A 25780-nucleotide genomic window follows, 5' to 3' on the forward strand; every position below is an offset into this window, starting at 1 on the left:
TTTGAAGCAATGAGTGAAGTACATGTGGAGCCTTCCAAAGTGCCTGTATCACAGCAAGAGTGCTGAGACGTGTGTTGTGCAAAAGTTGGGGACATCCCTCATCCTGTTCTATTCACAGTGCATGAAGTGGGGCATGATGAAAACTCTGCAGAAGGAAAGCTTGTCATGGGAGACATGAGGAGGAAGGAAAGCAAGGGAGGGACTGCGGGCATGTGCTGGTGGAAGGCTGGCTGTGTGAGAACCATGAAGAATGCAGAAATTACTAAATCGGGTTCCTATTTTTGGTAGGCTCATCAGCAAGTGAGGGGATTCCAAACAGGTGGAGGAAATTAAAGGTCTGTGGCAATGCAGAGGCAGCAGCAAGTCGGGCAAGGCTGGAGGGAAGTGCCTTCAGCAAAGGGATGGAAGATGTCTCCATGGGCCCCACCAAGAGGGAAACCCAAGAGCTTGACTCTTGTAAATATAAGCAGGGGGAGGGTTATTTGATGAAGCGGAAGAAACCGTGGCTGATTTTGGTGCTCAGTCATAGGTCAAGGAAATGTTGGGAGAGGGGAGTGGGGTCCGACTGGGAAGTGTTGAATGCTTTGCTGAAGCATCTGCATTTCATCCTAACACCTACAGGTGATCACTGGGTTTTTAAGGGGAGTCATTTCCTGAGTACCAAAGACAAGAAAGAACGTGCGTGATGAGCAAGCCTTGGCATGTCCTCCTTCCTTAATTTCACATTTATCCGACTTAGGCTTAGTTATTTTTAGCCCCTTCTGTTGGGTCCTCAGCCCTGGTGACGGCTCTGAGCCCCAGGTGGAGGTGTAATCCACGGTCATGCGATGGCGCACAGTTCTTGCTGGGTCTCCAGTGAGGCACATCCCAGCTGCTCATTAATCTGCCTCTATCCCAGCTCAGCTCTCGAGTGCCCATCTCACTTGGTTGGACAGGCAATTATTTATATCCATGCTAAATTTGCTATATGACAGTCTCTTAATGTGTCGCTTCTCAGAATAATTTTCCTTATAAAGGAAGTTTTAATAAGGGCATGCAGAAATTACTTCTTGGATATGCTTTCCTTTGCCCTGCTGTGGATTATTTACTGCCCAACTAGAATGTTCCTCTTTTCTAATCTTCCACTCTACCGCCCATGCTCCAGCCACACCAACCCCAAAAGGCAGGTAAAATATATTTAGCAAGATGCGTGCTTCCCATTTGATTTTGCATTACTAACATGAACCACAAACTTGATACTCCTTTCCAAAGAATTCATTCATTTTTCTTCTTGCTCTTTTCTGCTCTTGGAGCTAAGAAAGAGACCCTTCATAGACCTATAAATGGATCTAGGGATGATTACTTTGCCAAGAGGTAAGGTGTCAAGGATCCAGGTTCTATTTTCCTGCAAGTCATAGTCGTTTCAGTCAGAGGACTAAGAAAAAGTGCAAATACAGAGCATTTACAAATACAGCTTTGTAAATACAGCAAATACAGCAGGACCATTTTTCAATTATAAGCCAACTTCCAGGAGTCGCTTAGCTCACTCTTATCAGAAATCTTAATTTACTGGAATTTCTGCACATTTTGTCTTTTGGCTAAACATCTTATGAGATGATGATGGGATGCTCTATAACTTTTCCAGGGAACTGGTACCTTCATGAAAGGAGGTTAAAGGGAATGAGAGTTCACACAAGCTAAACTGTACTAAATTCAAGATAGGGGAAAATTACACATCATATTTGTATTCTACGCAACATTTTATGACTAACATTTATTGAGTGCTTATTATATGCCAAGCGCTGTGCTTGGTGTTTTATGGGAATCCTCGCCCTATATCTTCACTCAGTTCTACACATATAAATCACTGTTATTGTCATCATAATAATAGAGATTTGGTGACATTAAAGGACTTAGTTGGGAGGTGTAGAGGAAGGATTCTAGCCACAGTCCTAGCTCCAGAACTGACTCCTAATCACTTAGCACTAAGGTTTTTATGTGGTTCATCACTCATCCTTAATACACTGAAGTATCAAGTAAGTGGAGTCCAGAATAACAGGAATCCGCAAAGTACCTGAATTTTAATTCCACTAAAAAGAGATAATGGGTAGAGTGAGAGAGGCAATGGGAAGTTGTTACTTTATCCTGCTCCTATTTAAACCCTGTGAACGGCTTCCCGTTGCAAGTAGAATAAAGCCCACATTCACTAATGTGGTCTACAAAGAATTAGATGATCTGATGCCTGCCTGCATCTTTGGCTCATCTCTCCTTGTGCTTGAGATCAAGGTCATATAGATGATCAGTGGCAGAGCCAGGATCCAAAGTCAGCCAGACTGGCTCTAGGGCCATGCTTTTAACCAACTTGCTAGTTGGATGAATGGATGGATGGATGAGTAAGATCAATGAATCGATGGACTGATGGATGGACAGATAGGTGGACATGCACATGCATGGATGGAAGAAAGGAAAGAAGCAAGAAGAATCTATAAATGAAGGGATGAAGGAAGTGAGGGAGGGAGGAAGGGAGGAAACTAATTTAAAAGAGACTTGTGATAGATTTCATATACAATCCATCAAATCTATTATAACTTTTCCATCAGCATCTGCAGTACTCCTCAGTGAGGTCAAGATCCTCATTCACAAAAGAAGATAGATACACACATACTCTTTTACCCATCCAACAGAGGAAACTGAACTAAAGTCCAAGTGTGGAGGAGTAACCCTGAACAACTTTAGAAGTTGGTACCACTTAGATGATTGGACCAGGATGTGTGCACAAATAGGTTATATGGGTTTTTTTGGGTTTTGTTTTTGTTTTTGTTTTTATCCAGCCAGTAAACCTGGCTACATAAAATGCCAATCCGTGATTCCAGAGGTGATGGACAGGGCAAGCACAGCATTACTCCTGAAAGTCCATCAAAATCATCCGCAATAGTTTCACACTGTCTAAAATGGTGGTGTTCCTTCTTATTTACTCAGAAAGCTCATGTTCTACTTTTTAAAGATAACTTTTTATGTAAGTATAACTTAAACGAATAGAAGGGTTCCATTCCTGAAAGCACAACACAGCTCAGTGAATTTTCCAGACACAAGCTATCCATTTGCTACTACGTAGCTCAAGACAGAGAGTGTTATGCAACCATCAGAGACCTCATGGGCTGTCCTCCCCCCAGTTTCTTTCTATCTCCAAAAGAATAGTACCCTCTTTCCACTACCATAGAGGAATTTTCCCTGTTTTGAGCTTTGGATAAATAGGATTATATAGTATGTTGCCTTTTGTGTAGGGCTCTGTTTGTTCAACATGGTGTTTTCAATTCATTCATATTATTGTGTGTAGCATAATTATTTAAAATTAATTCTTTATAGTAAGTGTGTTTCTATACAAATAAACTATAATTTATTTATCTGAAGTATTGGATGGATATTTTGGTTATTTCAAGTTTTGGGCTCTACCAAATAGCGCCCCTTGAACATCCACATAGCTTTCTCATGCAGCACATGTGTGTGCATTTCTTTCGGGTTTACATCTTTGGGTAGAGTTGCCGTAGCATAGGGTATGAAGATTTTAGCTTGACTCAGTATTACTAAACTGCTTTTTCAAGTAGTTAAACCAATTTACACTTTTACCAACAGTGTGGGAATTCCATGTATTCCTCATTCTTACCCACACTTTGTTTTTTTGCGTCTTTTCATTGTAGCCCTTCTGGCAATGTTTGAAAGTATCTCATGGTAGTTTAAATTTGCATTTCCCTGATGATTTAAAAAAAAGCCAAGCACTCTTTATTGTGCTTATTGGCCACTTAGATATCCTATTTTGTAAAATGCCTGTTTGTATTTTGCCCGTTTTTCTGCTGGATTGTCTGTCTTTTTCTTACTGATTTATGGAGGTATTTATATATCTGTCCAGTTTTTGGACAGAGAATGTTGCAGGTTTTTCTCCTACTCTGAGGTTGCCATTCTTACTGTATCTTTTGATGAACAGACGTTCCTGATTTTTAATACCAGCCAATCAAACCTTTTCTCTAGAGTTAATGATATTTTTTGGTCCTGTTTAAGAAATTTTTGTTCATCTCAAGGTCATGAATACATGCTCTTGTATTATATAGAGGCTTCATTGTTTTTTCTTTCACATTGAAACCTGTCATTAACTAGAGCTGATTTTTGTAGATGATGGGGAGTAAGTAGGGAGTCATAATTCATTTTTCCGGATGCATGTATAATTGGCCCAGCACAAGTTACTGAAAATCCTTCTCACTGTAGTGTCACCTTTGTCATAAATCTAATGACTGTATATACCAGTCTGTATCTGGACTCCCTATTCTGTTCTGCTTTTCCATTCATGGACCAATGTCAACCTGTTTTAATTATTATAGTTTTATAATGTCATTCCATCTGAAAGTGTAAGTCCTCCAAATTTGTCGTTTTTACTAAATACAATAATAACTATTTTGCTATTAAAACTGGTAATAACTAGCACTTATGGGTGCTTGTTTTATCTCAGTTAGTATATAAATCATGTATCACTTCACATTTAATCTTAGCAGCAATCTGATCGGAGAGGAGGCACTGTTTTTTGTTTTTTGTTTTTTGCTTAAATGAGGAAATTGAGGGCCAGAGGAGGGTGAATTGATCAAGGTCTCATTGCTCTTCAATAGTGACATGAAGATTTGCACCCAGGCCAACCTTGCTCCAGAATCTCTGCTCTTTTATTCACACACAACTGTGTGCCTGGGATGCGGCCTCAGGTCATTCTTAGTGAATTGTGGTCTCAGGCTTTTTTTTGATGTTAGAGTTTGATTTTCAGCCCTGGTGCTAGTCGATACATATATAATATTTTCCTCTCTCTCCCTCCATGTCCTTAAAAAAAGGCCCAGAAGGAAAGTGAACAATGAAGCATTGGATTAGACTGTGTGACTTTTCAGTGTCGATTTCATACTATTTTTAGGCATAATAGAGAATAGAAAAGAATATCCAGAGTTCTATTAAACCAGGCTTCAGGAGCTGGGAAGAGCCGAGCAGCTTTCAGGCTTCTGATCCCCTGTCCTGAAATGGCAGGGGTGGTAGCTTCTGTAGTGGCAGGGCTCAGCAGTGGGGGGACTTCACATTCTTTGCCCTCATTCTTCTCTCCTGTTTTCACCTCTCCCACCTACGAAAGGATCTGAACTTTTAGCATCGTCCCACACAACACCAAAACTCCAAAACCAAGCCGTTAAAGAATACCAGGTCTAAAAATAGAAAACTCAAAGGCCACAAAGGTAAGATTTCCTGCAAAGGTCTAAAGGTATAAATAGTAATGAGAGAGGCAAAATGAGAATTCTGCATTTGAGAATTCATAAATATATTATCCAGAATGACCCTAGAGCTACAAAGAGTTCATGTTCGAATTTCCATGCTGCAGATACCTAGTAAGATTTTACAACTGCTCTGGCAGTTTTCATGTATTAAATGCTTTTGTGTTTGTGATTTATCCCCTTCTTCCTATGCTCATAATTTTAAAACAAAATACCCTTTGTGTTAGGACAGGGCTTATCTCTCTTTCCAAGTGCACCATTTCGAAAGACTGTTGCAAGTGAAATAGCTCATTATTGTGTGGTAAAAATACTCAGAATTTGCCTAGTGCTTCCCAAAAACATGTGTCCCTCTAGTCACTTGCAAATGCCTTCCCAGACTTAGCATAACAAGGGTCATTGAAAGCCTGGAACAGAGCTTTTCAGCATCTCGAAAATTATATTTGCCTTAGAAAAAATTCCCATGAAAGAGCAGAAATTACGTACATTTGTCATTCTATCTTTAGTCAAGTAATTTTCTTATGTAATGGTCTGCATTAGGTGATATTAATAGATTGAAAAGGGGTGAAAACACTAACAATTTTCTTGTGAAGGAAGGAGTAAATACTAGCTCATCAGACATTTTCCAAGCCTATCAAATGCCACTTTGATGCCCTAACACCCTAAATGAAATGGGTAGCCACCCTGTCACTCAAGGAAGTAATAATCTAGGAAATAAAGTTCAATGCAGGTACAAACTCCAAGTTCTGTAATTATTGATGGACATTAAGGGCTTGAAGATGTATTACATGGCGTGTGTGGGGTGGGTGTGTGTGTGTGTGTGTGTGTGTGTGTGTGTGTATGCGTGTGTAATCTTAAGATTTTAGACTTGTCAGGAGCCTTTCAAGCCCATCTCATTTATAGGTAAGAAACCCTAGACCCAGAGCTGATCTGACCTTCTCAAGGTCACAAGGCAGCACTAGAACCCCTTCTCTGTAACCACCTTTCGTTGTTTACTTGCTGACTACAGTAATCCTTGTTCCTTGAGCCTCCAATGATAATACCTGCCTCACCTTATATTATCCAATGGAAAATAGAAACAAATCTACTTTGAAAAACAGGATACTACATAAGTGTACAACGTTCTTAGTTCTTATTTTTAAAACACATCTATGTGGATTTTAGGACCTTCTGAAGTTGGCCAACTTATAAATGAATAGATGGCAGTAAATTAGTAAGAATCCACTTTACCCCCAGCCCTGAAAATCCCTTAATATTCCAGACTTAAAAGACCATTAAGTTAATTCTTTATTTCATAAAGGAGAATCTCATTGTGTTAAAAATAGTGTGCTTAAAAACAGTTTGGTTTTTTAAAAGTCTTGCTATTTTTGTCCATTGAAAGTCTCTCTTGAGATTTCATTTATAAAATCATTGCCTATGCATTCAATCCTTTTTTTTTCCTCAAGAAATGTTTTTGTTTTCCTGAAAAAGCAATAATAAACCTCCTCCTCCCTGTTTTTATCTGTTTGTTTAAACCTCTGAATTAAGGCCCCCATTGGGAAAGTTAGGCCATGCCTATAAGTGGATGCAAGGTCACATTTTTCAGTGGGATGGCCTGGGCCACGGTCCACTTGCTATATGATGAGGAGCATCATGCATCAGAGTCCTGTTGGCTCACACTCACGTTCAGCTACTTCCGGTGGTCACTGTTCCCTTTTAATCCTCATGCCACCTGATGGAGCTTATACTGTTGTTGCCCCAGTTTACAGAAGAGGACACCGAGGCACTAGCAGATGAAATGACTTGCCCGGGTGACTCAGCAGGAGGCAAGAGAACCCCAGCAGCCTGGCTCCCAGCATCTGTGCCCCTTTGCTGCCACCATGAACTCTTGGGCAGACCGTTTTGCTTTTCTCACTAATCTTACCTCCAAAATGAAAGAGGGAAACAGATCCGATCATCTGGACGGGTCCTTCCTGCTCGATCATCTTCAATCTTGAATACCTGCAATTCAAATGTTTTTGAGGAAAAATATATTAATACTCACTACTTTTTCCTTGCCTCTAAAACAGGAATATCCTTGAAATCCATCAGTCTCTTCATTGTTTCTTTTGTAACACGTCAAGGAACAAATTGTTTTTGATTTGGTATTTGCCCACTCCTTATTGCAAGGGATGAGTCTTTAGAAGAAGTGTAGGGTGATGGCAAAACCAGTCCCTATGTGGAGGCTGAAAACATCGGCTCCGGTGTGGAATGCTGGGTTTAATTCCTGGCCGTGTCACCACAAGATACCTAACTGCACTGCTCCTCAGTTTTCCCATCTGTGAATTAGGGATGATAACAGTACCTGTGCTGTTACCGAGGATTCAGAGTGTAGACAACTGAAGCTCATAGAATAGTGTCCTGCACACTGCTTCCAGTGACTGCTGGCTAGTGTCATTTTTATATACAGCTTCCCTAATCGCCTTTACTTCCCGGGAGATCTCCATTTAAATGTTCATTTCCACTGGGAGCCACCCATAACTACGAACACAGGCATGACGGCTAGTCAGTCCTGAGAATCCTTCTCGCAGTGAATATGATGATGCTGACCTGATCCTGCTGTGGCCAATGGCTGTATTGTCTCTGCTTTCTTTAAATCACTTAGGCCTGTGGTTTCAAAACACAAAAGGTGGTGGGAAAGAGAATGCCTTCTCTAATCTCCTTAGTTTTGTGACTCATGTTTCCCCAGCCACCGCCCTTCCCCTTTGCTTCCTCCCTGGCTGGAATGGGGAGTAAACTGCACCCTAATGTGTATGCCTCAGGGGTTGGGTTCTCAACTCAGGGGGCTATCTCACTGCTTTTATACTTTTTAAAGAGTCATTAGCAATTTTTTTTTCATTATCAGCTTAAAAGAGCCTATGAGACTTGAACATTATTTGAGGGGTCAAAGGGCAGGATAGGAACTTAGACTTACTCTGTGTTGAGTCTCAGACCCTTTGCTTCCTACAACCTCAGGAGGTAATTAATAGGGTGTCTGTCTTACAGATGAAGAAGTACTTGCATCACCAGTCTGGTAAAGACTGGAATCAAGGCTCACCTGATTCTAAAATATATGTTCTTTTCATAAGGCAGTGCAGTGGGAAGGAGCAGGTGCTGTTTTTCTCTGGAGACAATGTTGATTTGCCTTTGCTGATGGGAACATGTGTACTCAGCATTTCAGCTTTGGGATCTGAATATTTCATAAGTTTTTGACATCACCAACAACAAGAATGGTTGGTGGAACCCACTCCCTCCATATCAATAGGACCCCAAAGGTCATTCACCAGATTCTTCTGTCCTTCCTTATCTCCTAGAATTGGTAATGTCTCTAGGAAGCTATATAGTGCTCTGATAATGCTGATACAAATAATGCCTAATAGTCACTGTTTACTAAGCCTGTACTGTATATTAGGCACCTTACCACATTGTATATATAATCTAAATTGATGCTTACAAACCTTATATGGCCATATATTTTACAGATGAGGAGACAGATTCAGGGAAGCTAATTGTATGAAGCTACATAGCATGCTAGGGAGCATCAAATTTGGTCTTTGCAAGCAGGTCTGTCTGACTGTGACTGTCTTGTCTCCCCATTCCTGCTTCTTCCATGGCCATTGATAATCTTGAACATGTTGTCCTCTTATGCAAATGTCCATGTGCTTGCATAAATATAAGTTTTCAGTAATTTCATGCATCTTAGAGTAACAGAAATTGAAAACAATGACTTAAGCAAATTGTATACCAAAAAAATTCCTTAGGCGAGCAACCTAGGATTGGTATGGTGACTCCACAGAGTTATCCGGGGCTCCTTCTAATATTCTGCTCTAGGGTGTAGCCCTCATTTTTATGCTGACAGAATGGCTGTAGGAGCTCAAGCCATCACTCTTGTGTTCCAAATGTGAAGAAGTTGAAGTGAAGGTAGAGGCAACAAGGACAAGCCAATCACATTGTTGCAATGAACAAAATTGGGGTTCGAGTAACACAGAACCCAAGCTCTTACTTCTTGAGATAACTCAAATAAATTGACCCATTGTGACTCTTCCCCAGTAACTGACTATCTGGGGGAAGTCGTGTGTTCCAGAAGCTGCGAATATCTTGAGAAAGACAAAAGAATTGTTTCAGTATACCCTAGAACCAGGTAGATGATTTCTTGGGCATTCAAGAGAGTTATCAGGAGTACAGTTTGACCTCACCCAGGGAACCGTAGTGAATTGAATCTAACTCCACTCAGAGAAAGCAGAAGAGTGCTAGACTCCAAATACACCCTAAATATTAATAAAGATGTGCCATTTGTAAGATTTCACCTCATAAATATCTTCTTCGGGTGGAAAAGCAATTCTTTCAGATTTGTGTTGGGGGAATGGAAGCAGTGGAGGGAGGTGGGGTTCATTTGGAGCCAGGTTGACCTGAGTTTGAATCCCAGCTCTGCCACCCGCCAGCCATGTGATCTTGGACAGCTTATGTAACCTTTCTAACGCTCCTATTTCTAATTTTAGAAAAAGAAACTGGTGTTATCTTCCTCAAGTGCTTTGTGTAATCAGTAACAATAGTGTAGATCCAGTGCCTGACATGTGGCTGGTGGCGGTGGTATGGCCGTTGTTGGTACTGTCACGTGGTCCGGTGTTGTCCGTCAGCAGGTGCTGGCTGTGAGCTTGCTACGAGCCCCATTGGACTGTGGGTCAAGATCCTGGTTTCTGCTGACAGAGGAATGAAAGGAGATCTAGCAGAGTGGGTAGAGAAATTAATTTTCAAAGCAGCAATTCACAAGGTAATGCCCTGAGCTCTTGGTGTCAAGTAAGGCAGGAAGGCTGCTGCTGGGTCAAGTAAATTTTGGATTTCAATTGTTCATCTGGGGCCACCTAAAAAAAAAAATGCTCATGATGGAAGGCTTAATTTCACCAAGTTTTACCTTCCTCATATATAAAATGAGGATAAGCATCAAGCCTGCTGCCTGGGTTGTTGTGAAGATAACCCCTTGGTGTGTTACGCACAATCTTCTGCCCGCAGATTCCTGTTATTAATGCTGTTGCTTTCCTCTGTTTTCACTCAAGCAAGAGCAGGGCTTGTTGGTCTCAGTTTTTTCTGGCTATCTCAGCTCCAACAGTCCCATAAAAACTTTAACTAGGGCATAAAGCACACATATAATCACACTAGGCTTGAGAAAGATACTGTGATAATGTGATTGATAATGAGTTTTTGTATGGCAATAATGTTTTAAAGTGCTTCTCTAGACTTGTAAATTTCATTGACTTTAGTGCTTATGAAACTGAGACTGACAGCTCCTTGCCCAGGGCAGCAAACACACAATCCACCTGTGTCTGTGATCCAAGCTCCTGAAATAGCTCTGTGTATCAGGCCAGACCTTCACTCTTGCCATCTCTACCAGTAACATGGGCTGGAGTGGGGTGACTAACACTTTCTTGCCTCTAATTTCTAAGATGTAACAGGCTTGAGTAAGAATCAGGGGGAATCAAAGAACAACCCATGTTCCTGGAAACAATATGCTGGCACACCATTCATCGTCATCACCACCACCTTGCTCTATATTTGCATCAACTTTTATCCTTTCAAAGCACTTTCCCATGAATCGTGTCATTTGATCCTCTCCAAAGCCTATGGAAAAGGGAAAGGAGATTTCATCTATGTGTTTTAGTTCAGAATATCAAGGCTCAGAAGGGTGAAGTGACTTGCTCCTCACTGGCATGGGCTGGACTTGAACCCAAATCTTCTGTCCCCAGACCCCAGCCTTTTCTACATGACTGCACACTGCTGCTGCTAGCTTATGTCCCTACCTTGTCTGGAAGAAAACAGTATTCACGTACCTGCTTATCAGATTGCACCTTTCAGAAAAAGGGAGCTATACAGGTATACATTCTTCCAGAGGTCTGGACTTCATTGTATTCATAAAGGCTGAAGATAGAAGAGATTTGTGTGTAGATGTGGTCCTGCCAGAGCACAGTGTGTCTGTCCTCTTATGTCTGATGAGGGTCCACTCACCAGAGACCTTCACCAGAGGATCCTCTCTGGGTAGAATCCGTGTCCAGCTACACGGTGAGCACCAGGGACTTCCCCAAGTACAGAAGGTCTCTGCTGTAAACCCTATTCCCGCTCCACCCCCTCCTCCTTTCCTGGGCTTCCAGGGCTTGAAATTATACCACTGGGGGTCTTTAAAGACGAATTGATCTTTAAATAGATTCCAATTAAAATAGAGATTCTTCCACTGTACATAGTAGCTTATATTAAAAGAAAAAACTTAGGATCCTGTTTTAGGGGTTCACAAAACCAAATTTCTTGGGCTCCAGTGTCTTCATCCATAAGACATGAAGAGTCAGAGACATTGTAAAGATTAAATGAATGTATATAAAAGGGCTATAAAAATGTTAGCTTGGCAGAGAACTGAGAAGAAGAGAGGGGCTAGAATGCTGGTCTGGGAAGGGAGACAGAGGTGGGCCACATCTAGAACTCGGAGCACTGAGTCTGACCCCAAGGAAGCTTTGTAATGGGGTGGCTCCAAGGTGGCCTGGCTGACTTCAGGGTTTGGTCCAGGACTGACCCCGGTGTGGCCTTCAAAGCTGTTTGGGTTGCTTTGACCTCCAGCCATCTGTGCCTGGGAGTGTACAACAAATGGTTAATGGTATCAGATGGTTAACGTTCTCCAATGTTCCCTGCTTACTGCCATAAGAGGGAAAAGAAATGACCCCTGGAGAAATAATCAAGGATGCTATTTTCAAAGTTGCAATTAATTGTGTATTCAGGAAAGCACATCTTCGGCCAGCTATTCTGTTGAGAAATGGGAAATGAAGGCAGGTAAAGGAACTGTGACCAACAGGGCAGTTTGAATAATCTTTATGAGGCCAAGAAGCCAGATCCAGGGCCCATATTCCACACCAGGGATCCTGGACCAAAGCCATAAGGATCATGTCATAGGGCATATTAGGTGCTAAGTTCCTTCAGTCAAAATATATGCCTAAGGGTAGGGCTGACCATCTGCCCTTAAACTTGGAAGTTTCCCGGTGAGTGGCCTTTGCTTGCTTTTTCGAAATGCCTTTTTTCCACTGTGACTAGAGCCAGATATGCCTCCTGCCATCTCCCTGTGGAGCCTGTGGCCGGGTCCTCTCATTTTCCTTTGCAAACTTCCTTTCTTCTTTCCCTCCTCTTTCCTCCAGCTAGTGAGACCTGCAACGACTTCCACCCGATGTTCTTCACCCACGACAGATCCTTCGAGGAGTTTTTCTGCATCTGTATCCAGCTCCTGAACAAGACATGGAAGGAAATGAGGGCAACTTCTGAAGACTTCAACAAGGTAAGGTGACCCTGCGGCAGAGGCAGCCGCTTCCTGTGTCCCTGGGGGAGCCTCTCCTTTACACGGTCCCTCTGTTGTGTGTGGGAGGGAATGAAGGCGACTGATTTTAGGTTGCTCTGAGGATGGAGAAAGAAAGGCATCCTTGTGTAGTCAGGAGGCTGTGTGCAGGAATGCTCTTACCTCTCTGGGGATAAGCTTGGAGCAGCTTTTTTCTTTTCGGCTTACTAAGCAGGAGCTACGAGCGGAGACCCTTTTCCTGAGAAATATTGGCGAGATGAACTTCTTCCTTGAATGGCATTGGTCAGGGATGCCTCATTAATTGCAGTATCTAGCGGGGATTGTGCCTTCCCTCCACCTGCGCGGGTGGCTGCCGCGGAGAGAATGAGATGAAGGCCGCTGGGTCTAGGGCACTTGGTTTCTTTGCGGGGTCGTGGATGTGTTGAGATACCTGCCCTTTGCTTATCGCAAAGAGTTTTTATTAAAATACAAGACCTCTTTCAGGGAGTGGAGTGAGTCAGTTTATACGGAACATTTCTTGGTTTACAGAAAGCATTTGATTTTTTGAAGAGTGTGAATTTCACATTTCTGTTTGTGAGTGACTGTTGAGTGGAGAGAAGAGTGTTGACCAACTTAGAGGAAGCAGGAGCATCATGTGCACTTCTCAAGATAAACGGAAATCTCTATCCTTAGGGAAAGGCCTTGTTGGCAACCATGACATGGCTAATAATAACTGATGGTTGGGAGAGGTATGCTTAGGTCTTTACTAATCCTCGTTTGCTACTGAATACGACTCTAGGATGGGTTGGCCCCATCACCCTCGCCTGCTGACCTGGCACTGGAGACGTAACTGTTCCTAATAGTCTTAAGTGTCTGGTGCTACAGTCATCCTGTGGGACCTTCATGGGCTTGTGCTTAAGGCACGACATAATGTCTGAATCCCAACTGCACTTGATCTCCCTGTTGGTCTTTGCCTCCCTGTCATCTTTTCTCTGAACTTACATCTGTTCCTTGTTTTCTACTGTATTTCTGGTTTGTGGCACCTTAAACCAATATTGGTCGAGAAAACCAGGAAAAGGCTTCCCCAAGCCCTCCTCGAGGTTAGATCCTGACTGTCAGCGTAATGATTTTACCTACAGTGGTGGGAGAGAAGGCCGTCCATTTAGTCCTTTTCTTTTTTTATTTTTATTTTTTGTATGTGTGTGAGTCTATTGTATGTTTTTAATTTGTGGTTACCCTGGTTTCCAGGTGTGTTAACCGGTAACTATATCTATTTGTTGTAGATTGACAGTCATGTAAATTCAAACACATTCTAAAACAGCTACAGTTTTTACTCCCCTCCCTCACATTTTGTGATTGTGATGTCCTGTTTTACATCTTCATGTTTATCCTTCTGCTGTTCATTGTAGTTATAATCGATTTCACAATTTTTTTGACTTTTTAAAATCTATGTACTGGCTTATTTAAGTGATCTTCAATCCTTTTATATATTTATCTGAACCATCTATTTAATTCATTGATATAGGCCCACCAACGCCCCTCTGTGGGAAGCACTGATCTGTAAACTGCGTTCTAGAGCTGTATGTGTCCGAGCCACTACGCCCGAGGACAGACATGATCCAGGAAGGGGAATGGAGGAAAGAAATCCATTAATTCCCTTAGGATTATGACGGCAGCCTCATAAGTGTGCTTCACTTGATTATGAGAGACTTTGCAATTCAGATGCAAATTATCCTTGGGAGAGAGGGAAGAAGGAGCAGGGAGACCTTTGTTCAATCAAGCCAAACAAAGTGGAGAGTTAAGTCAGTGTCTCTGAAATTGCTGTGGCCACTTTGTCTCTAGATCAGTTCAACCCTTCCTGTACTGCAGTATTTCTAAAAGCCGTCCGGTCCTCAGCTCTTGTATACTGGGGACACATAGTCCTCCAGGATTAGGAGACCTCACAGGCTGTCATGTGTTCTAGCATCAAATATCCATCTGCTTTCTCAGAGGGTTTCCTTCATCCTGCTTCTCCAGAATTACAGAAATCTGCATTTCTGTAAATGAGAAAATGCAAATGTGATTGTTTTTGATCTATGAACAGTTAAGGTGTTTGGAAAATATTACCAAATTCCTGCAAAGGAATGGCTCAAGGGAATGAGTACTTAGACACAATTCCTGAAGAACTTTTACGTTTAGGACATGAAGCCCCAAGAATACATTGTGAGCAAAGGAAACCAGAGTCCTCTGTCTAGAGTTGCTGAGTGGGCTGGAGGGAGGAAGTGACATGGCTCTCAGATCCACATTATTCATCACGCCTGTATGCCCAGCTTGCTGGAGATGATGTCCTCCCTGCCCAGGATGTGCCTGCCAGGTAACAGCAAGCCCTACAAAGGGTCACACTGAAACCTTTTTTATAATTAACTTATATGGCTGCAGAAACTTTCTTCAGCAAGATCTAAGAGCCAGATTCGGGTACAGTTTCTTACTGTGGCCCTGGTGCCATCTTTTTGGACAATCCTAAACTCAGGTTGATGTTACACATCTGCTGCCAAGTGGGGATGCTGGTTCATGGCTGTGGGCAGGCAGGGGAGGCCTGAGAGGCAGAGGGTCCCATTCCACATGTCCAATGGTCCTGAGTGGGGTATAAGAAGAGGATCAGGGATGGGTATCACAAGGCATTTAAATTTTCTACATTAAATAAGTTTGCTCTGTTTGCTTTTTTTCCCCCTTTAATATTATATATGCCTTACCTTTGGAACCGGAAAAGCATATCAGTTACATACTTTTTATCATGTGTGTATTCGTTCCCTAGTACTGCTGTAACATATTGCCACAAACTTAGTGGCTTAAACAACATAAATTTATTATCTTACTGTTCCATAGTTCAGAAGCCAAAAATGGGCCTCCCTGGGCTAAAATCAAGATGTCAGCAGAGCAGTGTTCCTTTCTGGAGGCTCTTGGGGAGAATCTGTTTCCTCACCTTTTCCAGACTCTGGAAACTGCCTGCATTTCTTGGCTGGTGGCCCTCTTTGTCCATCTTCAAAGTCAGCACCCTCAAGTTCAGTCCTTTCCACATCACATCTCACCACTCTGATCCCTCTTCTGCCTTCCTCTTCCACTTGTAAGGACCCCTGTCATTACACTGGGCCACTTGCATAATCCAGGATAATCTCCTCTTTTTTAAGGTCAGCTGATTAGCAACCTCAATTTCATCTGCAGCCTAAATTCCTTTTGCCATATAAGGAAATATATTCGCAGATTATGGGGATTTGAATATGAGCATCAGTGGAGTCATTATTCTGCCTCCCATAAGATGTATTTAATTTTTGGTATGTTGGATTTGTAGCTGTGGGTATCAATTTACATTAATGAAACATGGACAGATGAACTTTTTTGTTGTAGCTTTTTGCTGGTAGACCAGCACAATACCAATCACAGAGATCTGCCAGTGACTCTCAAATGCAGATATAATTATATCCCTTTTCTTTTATTTTCTTTTGTCTCTTTGGCCTGAAAGGAAAAAGGGAGGCCCTGTGTGAGGGCCTCTAGTTCTGTGTGAAGAGTGTCTTTTCTGATTTTTTTTTCTGCTGCCTGTCTATCAGCCTCTGTTCACATCACCAGATAATAAATTGGAAAAGGGAGAAGAGCTGAAATTTTAATCAGTTCACTCTTCTTCTTGTTACTAGCCTGGTAGCAGAAGAGATTGAATTTAGGAACAAATGTGGGTTTGGTAGATTTAACATCTTTCTAGTTTCTTGAGATTGTCCAAATTGGAATTCAGAAGTATCTTGAAAGAGCCCAGCATGAGACAATTGCTTTGAGCTTTCTTGGACATCTTCACCTCTTTGAATGGAAGGAACCATGGATGGGATTTAATTGTCGATCTGAGACCCAGGGTTCCGTAAGAAAGGCTCAGCTCTCTGCCTTTTTTAGCTCATTACTGGAGAAGCAGTATCCCGCAATCAAAAATTTTTATTTTTATTTTTTCCCAACAAACACCACCAGATTCCAGAAGACACAGGAGTCTCTTCTACAGCCCACCTTGTTGGGGATGCTCGTTTGTAGACATCTAATGTTTAATGCTGCTGCTGGATGTGAGTGTTTGGAAAAGCAGCTGTCTTCTTGTTGCTCCAGATCTGGGAAGCAGCAGATGGGATGTTTTTTATTTATATAAGAGAAGGAGAATTAGAGAGTGATTAAAATATTTATGCTTTGAAAAGTACTTTCTTTGGGTTTCTCAATATAGCAGTCTCTGCAGAATAATCCATTGATTCAGGCCAGTGAGTTTGTAGTCTATGTTTTTGCCTTTTATTACCAATATTTTAGAGCATGCATTATTCATTGTCATGGGCATTAGAGAAGAGCTACACTGAAACTGCAGCTGAATACCTCAGCCCACAAGCGGCCCTGTAACCATTTCACTAAAGCCTTTATTTCTGAGCGTGGGTAGGAAAGAGCACACAAGTGACTTGGATATTCCAGGTATGGGAATCCTATTTAAAGCTTTTGTGGCCCACTGCTTCACTTAAAAAATTCGAACAAGAGTACATGCATAAAAATCCATATTTGTATGTAGCAGTGTTTTTCAACCTGCCTGTGTATTAGAATCAGCTGGGGGTGATTGAAAGCTCTTATCCCAGTGCCCAACTGTACCACATACCTGTTAGACCTCTGGGGCAGAGCCAAAGCTATGAAGTTTCATTAAGGTAGATTCCATCACTAAAGGTAAATTCTGTACATAGAATTACCATCATTTGATACACGTAACACACGGCCTTAGTTGATGATGTAGTATGTCTGTTAGTCTACAAGGTCCATGTTCTAATCCTGGTTCTGCTACTCACGAGCTCTATGCCTGAAAATTAAAAAAAAAAAAAAGTGGATACCAGTATTCTATCGCTTTCTGTATGGTATCTTAAGTTGAAGTAATACATGTAAAAATATTTAGAGGAAGTAAAATATTGTATGCAGTTGTGAAGTGTCCTTTTTGTATGTAGTAAGATAAATCCTGTCTGGGAAATATGAGTAAATTGCCCTTTTCAAAAGAAGACATTTTTGGCCATTATGTTAAAAAAAAAAAAGAAGAAGAAAGAAAAGTGAAGCTGTCTATGTACTTCCAGTTAAGTTCTGAACTGAATTAAATAACTCATTTAACTTTGGCATAAATAAGGTTTAAGCTGAAAAGTGTCATGAATTTTGGCGGTGTCTTTCTCCAAACAACTTCATTAGGTACCTTAATTTTCCTTGTGACAGGTCATGGGAAAAGCCTAAAAATCAGCAGGTCCCACAGTTTTCATGTACTTAATGTCTGGAGAGAGTTCATGCCTTTCCAGCAATCACCTGGTTGCCCAGACCTCTCCAGGGATGGCTGAGCCGTCTAGACACCACCAAAATATTTGCTCATAGCCTCTGTGTTACTCAGATGCTATCAAAATGGGCATTAAAAAACCAAGATCAAATGATTTTGCCATGCTTTCAAATGACCAAAATGGAAGGAACTAATGATTTGAAAATGTAGTCACTCTAAAGCAAAAAGCACTATTCTAAAATGTTACCCGGCAGCATAATGAGCAAAGCACACACGACGGGGATTAGAATCTCAGCTCACAGATGAGAAGCCATCCTTTAAAATAGGAGAGGCTATGCATGGGGAGAACCCAGCCCCATCAAACAAAGCTGCAGCTGCCTCTGGCTAAGCTACGGGCTTCTTCCAAGTCAGTGGGTGAAAATCTCAATTAGGAAGAATTGGAGAGCAGGACGAAGGGCAGAGGAAGCATCCTGAGAAGTCCCTTGGAAGGTTATCCATTGGAAAAAAAAAGCCACTCCCTTGTCACATCAAATGGATTGTGGTGTGGTATAGAAAAGGGATTGTTTGAAAGCTCAAAGGCAGTGACCGCATTAATTAAAAAGGGAACTATGTTTGCTCCCCAAACCGCTTCCAGCTCACTGACTTTCTGTGCATGCTTTTCGGGGGCAATTAGGTATTCAGAAGTCCCCTTCCTAGGCCAGCTCAACTCCACAGCGGTGCAGACGGCACTCTGTCGATTAGCAAAGCTGGCCTAGGGAATGAAAGGTGGTCTGTAACTCGCACCATGAATAAACATGAATCTCCTCATTTGCATGAGGCAGGTGACTGTAAAATATCTTGGAGCAAGCTGTGAAAGGAGGCTTTGTGCATCTGTGCCCAGGGGAAGCTGGGGAGGACTCGGCGTTGTTTGTCTTCATTAGGATTCCATCTACTGCTGCTGTTATTGATCGGAACCCGGGCCTGGTGTGGTTAATAAAGTAGGTGTATGTTTTAACTGAAGCATGAATATTTAAATAGAGGAGAGAAGTCTTGTAAAGAGCCCTAATGTCATAGGAGGTTATCCATTTTTCAGCTGTCTAAACCATTTACAAGTATTTATTCAAAAGGCATCTCATGTTTCACAAAGGTCTTTAGGTTTGGCACGGAGGAAATCGAATCTCTGCCAGAAGCAAATGTGTTATATGAACAGATTTATTTTTCCCTTTGATGCTTCTCGTTGGATAGGGAGCAAATGGTTGATGCACACACACGTGTGTGCACGTATGTGTGAGAGTGCTTTTAAGCTATTCACTTAAGGTAGCGTTACCCTTTGTCATGAAATTTGCCACTTTCTGCTGGACAGTAATCACAGCATGTGTCCTACAAGCCTCTTCAATATCAATTATGCTATCTAGAGACAGCGGAAAGATTGAGAAAGAGACTGACTTCACTAACTTACTGTTTTCAAGAGGTGTCTTTTTAAATAGACACCAGCGTGCACACCTTCTAAAAAGAAATATATTAATTATAGGTAACAAGGTCCTGACCAAGACAAGGGAGGCCACTGTGGAATGAAGCAGTATTTCTCAAATTCTTTTGCATCACAGCCCCATTAAGGAGCTTTTGTGGACATCTTTCCCTTAGTCACCCTCCCCCTGAAATTTTAATCATGCAGATATGTTGTTATCTGTGTATGTAATGTATGTACTCTGAGCTTTATACATTAAAAGACTGAGATTTTTTTGCTTCTCCAAAAACTAGTTTTCACCACTAGGGGCACTGTGCCCTCCCCCACTGAGAATGCAAGGTGGAGAGGAAAGAACCCAGGCTGAGAGCAGCAGGAGAGTCTGCTGGCACTCCCAGCACAGCCTTTTGCCAGTAGTGTGACCTTGAACATGTCCTTTAGCCGCCAAGTCCCTTCGCATCTGTAAACTGGCAGTAGCAGTAGTAGTGTTGGAGGTAATAATAATAATAATAATAATAGTAGTAGTAGTAATAATAATAATAATAGTATTTCCCTGAATCATGGTGAGAACTCAGCTGTCAGAGGTGGACTTTGTAAATTGTCCCATACAAATGGGAGGTTCTGATCACAACAAACAGTAATTTGCACTTGGTTATGCAGCATAATTGAGCTGCTTCAATTTCTTAAGATTGTTTTGTCAAATACCTATAAATATAGGGTTTCTCATTTTCCTACCTCTCTATGGGTAGCCATTAAAATTTGGTCGCAAAAGGGTATGTTGACCACAGTGGGGACAGATTTCTAAGTGAGGAGGAAGTCCTCTTGTGCAGGGTGCTGGTGGTGAAGGATGCCTCTCCCCAACCTGCCCACACATGTACTGCAGGTGATGCAGGAGCTTAGCCGAATCTCAGAGGCAGGGCGTACCGGTCATTCAAGAGCCCAGGTCCCCCACTGCCGGCTGGATAACCTTGTGCAAGGGATTCAGCCCTATCAGTTTCAGATTCCTCATCTGTGAGATGGAGAGTGGGAACATTACCAAGGCTAGGTGGGCTCTGAGCCCTGGACCGTGTCAGGCACATAAACTACTTGGCTCCATCTGGCCTGGAGCAAGCACCAGGTGACACAGGATTCTAAACGCCTCTGAAAAGAAAAAGGATACTTATGGCAAAGCTAACGGCAAACATTTTCAGAAGAGGTAGACAGGCTTCTCTCTTGGATTTAGTGATTAACTTAATAGAACGTCCATCTCAGTGTGCCTTCTTAGTGGTCCAGCTGCACAGGGTCTGTGCAACTTTTATGAGAAAGCAGGGATGATTGTAAAGTGGTTCACTTCCAAGGACTGTCCTGGGGTCATGCCACTAAAGCCTGGCTGTATCTCCCTTATGAAGGGGTTTCATACGAGGATCCTGAGTCATCCCGAAAGAATTAGATTTTGTTGACTCTGTTCATGTAATTTTGCATAAGAAATGTTTGAACTGTTTAAAATCTGTTTGAAGGTTGACTGTTAGGTTTAGTTGGCTGAATATACTGCTAACATGTTTTGCTTTCTCGACGTTCCCTATCACTAGAGCATTTATAAAAATGATACTTACCATGATTGAGTCTCGTGAATAGTTTTGGACAAGCTTGACAGAAGTTAATATATATCTTGGGGGTTCCTTTGGGTGCAAAGTCTAGCTTAGGGCACTTCTCATTTCCAAAATCTTCCTAGAGTTAGTGTATCTTTGAATGTGTAACGTGTGCTAAATTGAGATTTGCCAATTATGAGAAGCAAAGAGTTGATAAGTTCTTCTGCAGGACAGTGGTGAGATTCACCAGTCCTTTTAAAAATATGTGTATTTTTATTGGCTTATAATTGACATGCAATATCGTATTAGTGGCAGGTGTACAACACAGTGATTCAATATATGTATACATTCTGAAATGACTGCCACAATAAGTCTGGTCCCCATCTGTCACCATACAGGGTTATTACGATATTATTGGCTGTATTCTCTGTGTGTACATCACATCCCCGTGTACATCAGTCCTTGAATTCAACTGCAGACCATCCCTGAACATAACAATGATTCTAACTTAACTACTCTACGTAACTCTATTCAGTGACTTTTGATACTTCTTTTCCCTTTTATTAACTACACTTTGGGGTGCTGTATATGAATTGCTAACTGGTTCCTATGACCTGAATTCCATATCCCATTGTGGATTATGTGAGGGATTTAATAATGGCACAGAAATCATTTTATTAGTGTTACGTCTGATTAACAAGAAACTACCTACATTTTAAGTTAGGTATCATAATGAGATGTAGGCATTTTAAATTAAAGGGCAGATGGGAAACTGAGTTGGACAGCTACGAAGAGAACCATTAGTTGGGAATCTCTCAAGAAATGCTAAGTCCTTTTTGATTTAAAGACAAATACTTATCTTGTAAATGCAAGGTGAATTATGTTAAAAGGGCGTTGAGAATGCACTTCTGCAGAGGGATGTGTTTTCTAAGGTAGAACAGACGTACATGAGGTGCTGTCATATAGGCGCTCCTTGCCAGCTGAGGGTCTCAGATGCTGGGGTGTGTGGTGAGGTTGGAGGGCAAGGAGAGGCCCTAGATAATATGAGATTAGGAGTCAGAATGAGACAGTAGTGTCAGAAGCTATTTGCTAAGACTCCAATACGAGAGGTGGGAGAAGTTAGAAGATCCCAAGTGAGATTTCCAAGCATCCCTGCAAAAACACCAGATCTTGGGGGTCAGGAGTTAAAATATATACTTAATTATTTAAATGTACATAATCCAACTGCCAATTGACACTATTTATATGCCTGTGCAGGTTTTTCAGAATAATGCTTTTACATCTGAGCAGCTACGAATGATGATGGGTCAAGATTATCCACCTTTATTTTCCCAAATAGGAGCCAAAATATTCACCTGCATGATTCAACACCAGATGCTGGCCTGCTCACTCCATCTCCAGGCTTAGATATTAGTCACTGGGTCTAACAGGTCAAAAGCAGGAGCAAAGGTTGAGAGGCAAGAAGATGGTACCAGGACGAGTCTCAATTTTACAGCAGTTACTCCAGCCAATCGTTGCAGAGAGAAAAATCAACATGGAAACTTGAATTTGAGAGATGAGAATTCCAAACTGCTAGTTTTTTCTCCTCTCCTCCCTCTCCCCTTTCTTTTGTTGTTTCTATGTATTTTCCATGCAGTTCTGGTAAAATTAAAAAGAAGAGTGGGTGCTCAGTGAAACTGCAGGAGGAAGTCATTTAGGCAGGTAATCAACTCATGCATCATTCCCGCTCTCAGCCAACGCCTTCCCTGGGAGCATTCTCAAGCCTGCTGCTATCGCTTTTGGCAACAACTCGTTCAGATGCCCTTCAGGTGCTCCCCTTGCTCTGTCCTTGTGAATACCCACACCTAGAACTTAACCACAGTGAACTGCAATTGTCTGTTTAACTGTCGGGCTTCTTGTGAGTAGGGCCTTGTTTTTGCTGTATTCTCAGGATCTAAGTGCCTGGGATATAGAAGGAACTCAATGTCACGATCCCACAGCCATTGTATACACAGCGTGACCACAACGATGTTCCACTTGTGGTTAATAGTGTTACTATCCAACCTGCAGCTTAAATGTTATCCATTCAACAAAGGGTACTGTGTGTCCACAACACAGTAGGCACTGCCTCGGGCACTAGGAACACAGAGGTGAACTAGACAGGTGATTCCTGCCCTCAAGGAACTGGCAGGTGCGTTTCTATTTGAAAGTTTACGGACTAGCCCCTCTTTATGAAACCAGTAAGTGACCAAAGTCGCTACAGTCACTGTAAGGTCCCCTGCCTTCTCATCATTGCCTTGGTTCAGATATTCCTTGTCTCTCCAAATCTGGTGGATGGGATGGCTGGTTGCAATTCTTCAGTGCTCCATGGGAGTAGTATAGCTACATCCTTGCCGTGACCTCATGGGGAGTGAAGCATGAAGGAGAACCTGCCTTTCAACTTTTGACTCGGCCAAGTGATTTGCTTGGGCCAGTGAGATGTATTCATGGATGTGAAGTGAGCAGAGACCTGACTGTGGCATATGTGGATTGGATTAGGCTCTTGCATTCTGCCTTCAGCATGAGATGAAGTGTATAAGCTGGACAGCCACTACCCCTTCTTTGTCGGTCCCACAATGAGGTATATGAAGTACAGTTTCCCTACCTAGCCCACAGAATTACAGCTTAAAACAACCACCTTGTCTGACCTATAGACCTATGAGTATAAGAAGAACTTCTCAGCTGTTGGGATTGTTTATTACACAGCACTCGTGTAGTAATAGCTGACTAAGAAACCAACTATTGAGTTAACTTATCTCCCAGCTTCAAAACCTTCTCACTTTCCAAATGTCCTCCAACACAGATCTGACTGTATCATTCTTGCTTTTAATCAGTCTGTAGTTGTCCATTGCCTTCCTTGTAAAGTCTCCTAATCTCAGCAAGATGTTCAGATTTCTCTTTAATTAACCTAATATACTTTTCCTGCTTTACCCCCATGTCTTCACCCTGCACCAGCCCTAAGCTCCACATATCCTGAACTGTCCACCATTCCTTGTATATGCCATTAACGCTTTCCCAGTGAAGTGTTTGCTCATCTCCGTTCCTTCTGCCAGAAATGTCTTCCTCCATCTGCCTGGTGAATTTCTTTAAGATTTTACACAAGTGCCACCTCAGTAAGATGGTTACCATCTATCTCCCTTTCTTTCAGAATGAAATTCTGCATCTCTGCCCCCACAGCATGGAATTCAAAATTTCTTTTAGAAAATATCTTCTATCTGTAGACTAGTAGTTTATTTACAAATCTGTCTTTCTAAATGAAGTAAATATATATCATTGGAAACAAGAACTATAGTTTTAAATATTAATATCCTCCGGATGCTTTTTCAGTAATATCTGCCCAGTTATTTGGGGTTGAATGATGAATGAGTAATGGCCAGAAATATTTAATTCAGTCATAATTTATAAGGGCTCACCTGGCCGATAAGCTGAATTAATTTGAACCATTTTGATGTGGGATGGTCACCATTGTTTAATTCTTAGAGACCATAGGTACTAAATATTTTACAGTCTACAGAATAGTTTCCTTGCCCAAAATTCTAACAGATCTTATTGAGAAGCATTTCCAGACCCTTCATTCTGAATCTCTTCTTCAGATGTCAAAACTTTGAGGGAGTTACAAACTGATTTTGCTATTCATTTCTTAAGAAAAATAAAAATTATTTTTCCATATCTATAGCTTTATATAAGATGACTGGAAAGTCTCAAAGACATTGAACAGTTGCAAAATAAATGAAATTTCTCTTTTCCAAGGAGAGTGGTTGGAACCTTTAGTTTAAAAAAAAAAATCCCTGTTGTATTTTTTTCACATTCACTTATTTCTTAAATCACTCTTAGGTCTGCTTAACCCACATGCCCTGGCCATTTGTGAGGTATTCTGTTTCCTCCCTAGACTTGTTTCCAGGCTGGTGGGGAAAATAATGTCGATAATGGTGTTTATCCGTCCACAAGATGGTCACCAAGAGACCTTCCAGTGCAGAGGACAAGCGTGCCTTCGGGCAGCCCATCCCATTTAGTAACTGTTCTCTCCCCAGGCACGACCAAGAACCACGCGCCTGTGTAGCATGTCAAATAGTAAATGTGAGCACATCGTGCAGTTTACAAAAAACATCGTTTGCATTTTACCTTTACCTCCCCAGTTTCTCTTAAATTAGAAAAAAAATTCCCCAAGAGTATCGTTAAGAGTAGGAAGATCTGAGCCTTGCCACAGTGATTGTGTGTTTTAAGTGCGGGAGGGAATCACGTCCCTAGAACTCTTCTGGTCCCGATTTCCTTATTTCTCATTCACATATCTGCGTGGCTTGGCTGGATTCGAGGTGTATGGCATATGGCTTTTTGCCGCTTGAGCTGCCACAGAAGTAAATGTCATTGGCATATAATGCCAGATTTCCATTTTTTGAATCACAGAGCATGGCATTCTGTCCAAAAGCTCCCAGGCCTCAGTGTGTTCTTAAAGCAGAAGAAAAGGATAAGAACCATGTCCCGGAGATGCTCTTCCTATTAAAATGGGTCTATCGCGATAAGAAACGTGTATAATATGGAGATACTGTTGCCGTCAAGTGTGTTAGAAAAGGCTGCTTGGCTTGTTCTGCTGGGCACTGGGCAACCCTGGATATTTGCTCTAAGCCTCGACTAAGCAGATACCAATTAGTCCGGAATGTGGAGTTGCTTTTGAATGTTTTCAGACAGATAAAATTCACTTGTGCAATGATATGAATAAAAGATACCCATGGGTTTTTGACGCAGTTTAACAAAATTTTGTATTCACTAAATTTTCAAGTTATAGGACTCGTTAGGACAGACTTGGCTGATAAAGGAGCCCTGACGCTGCCACAAACACAGCCTCAGCCTTGGCTTCCCACCTCCACCCCTTCACTCCACTCACCTCCCCACACC

At 41.8% G+C, this 25780-nt stretch overlaps 1 protein-coding gene across 4 annotated transcripts in view; it reads left to right on the forward strand.

Moving 5' to 3' along the window:
• ELMO1 (engulfment and cell motility 1) overlaps window positions 1-25780 on the forward strand; it is a 488726-nt gene that overhangs the window by 322054 nt on the left and 140892 nt on the right. For all 4 annotated transcript variants that reach the window (XM_015237313.3, XM_072964661.1, XM_006201899.4 and 1 more), the window contains one exon: window positions 12434-12570. In XM_015237313.3, coding sequence (XP_015092799.2) covers window positions 12434-12570 — 137 coding nt within the window. The remainder of the gene's footprint in view (window positions 1-12433; window positions 12571-25780) is intronic.

Source organism: Vicugna pacos, chromosome 7 (genome assembly GCF_048564905.1).
Source record: "Vicugna pacos chromosome 7, VicPac4, whole genome shotgun sequence".
NCBI lineage: Eukaryota > Metazoa > Chordata > Mammalia > Artiodactyla > Camelidae > Vicugna > Vicugna pacos.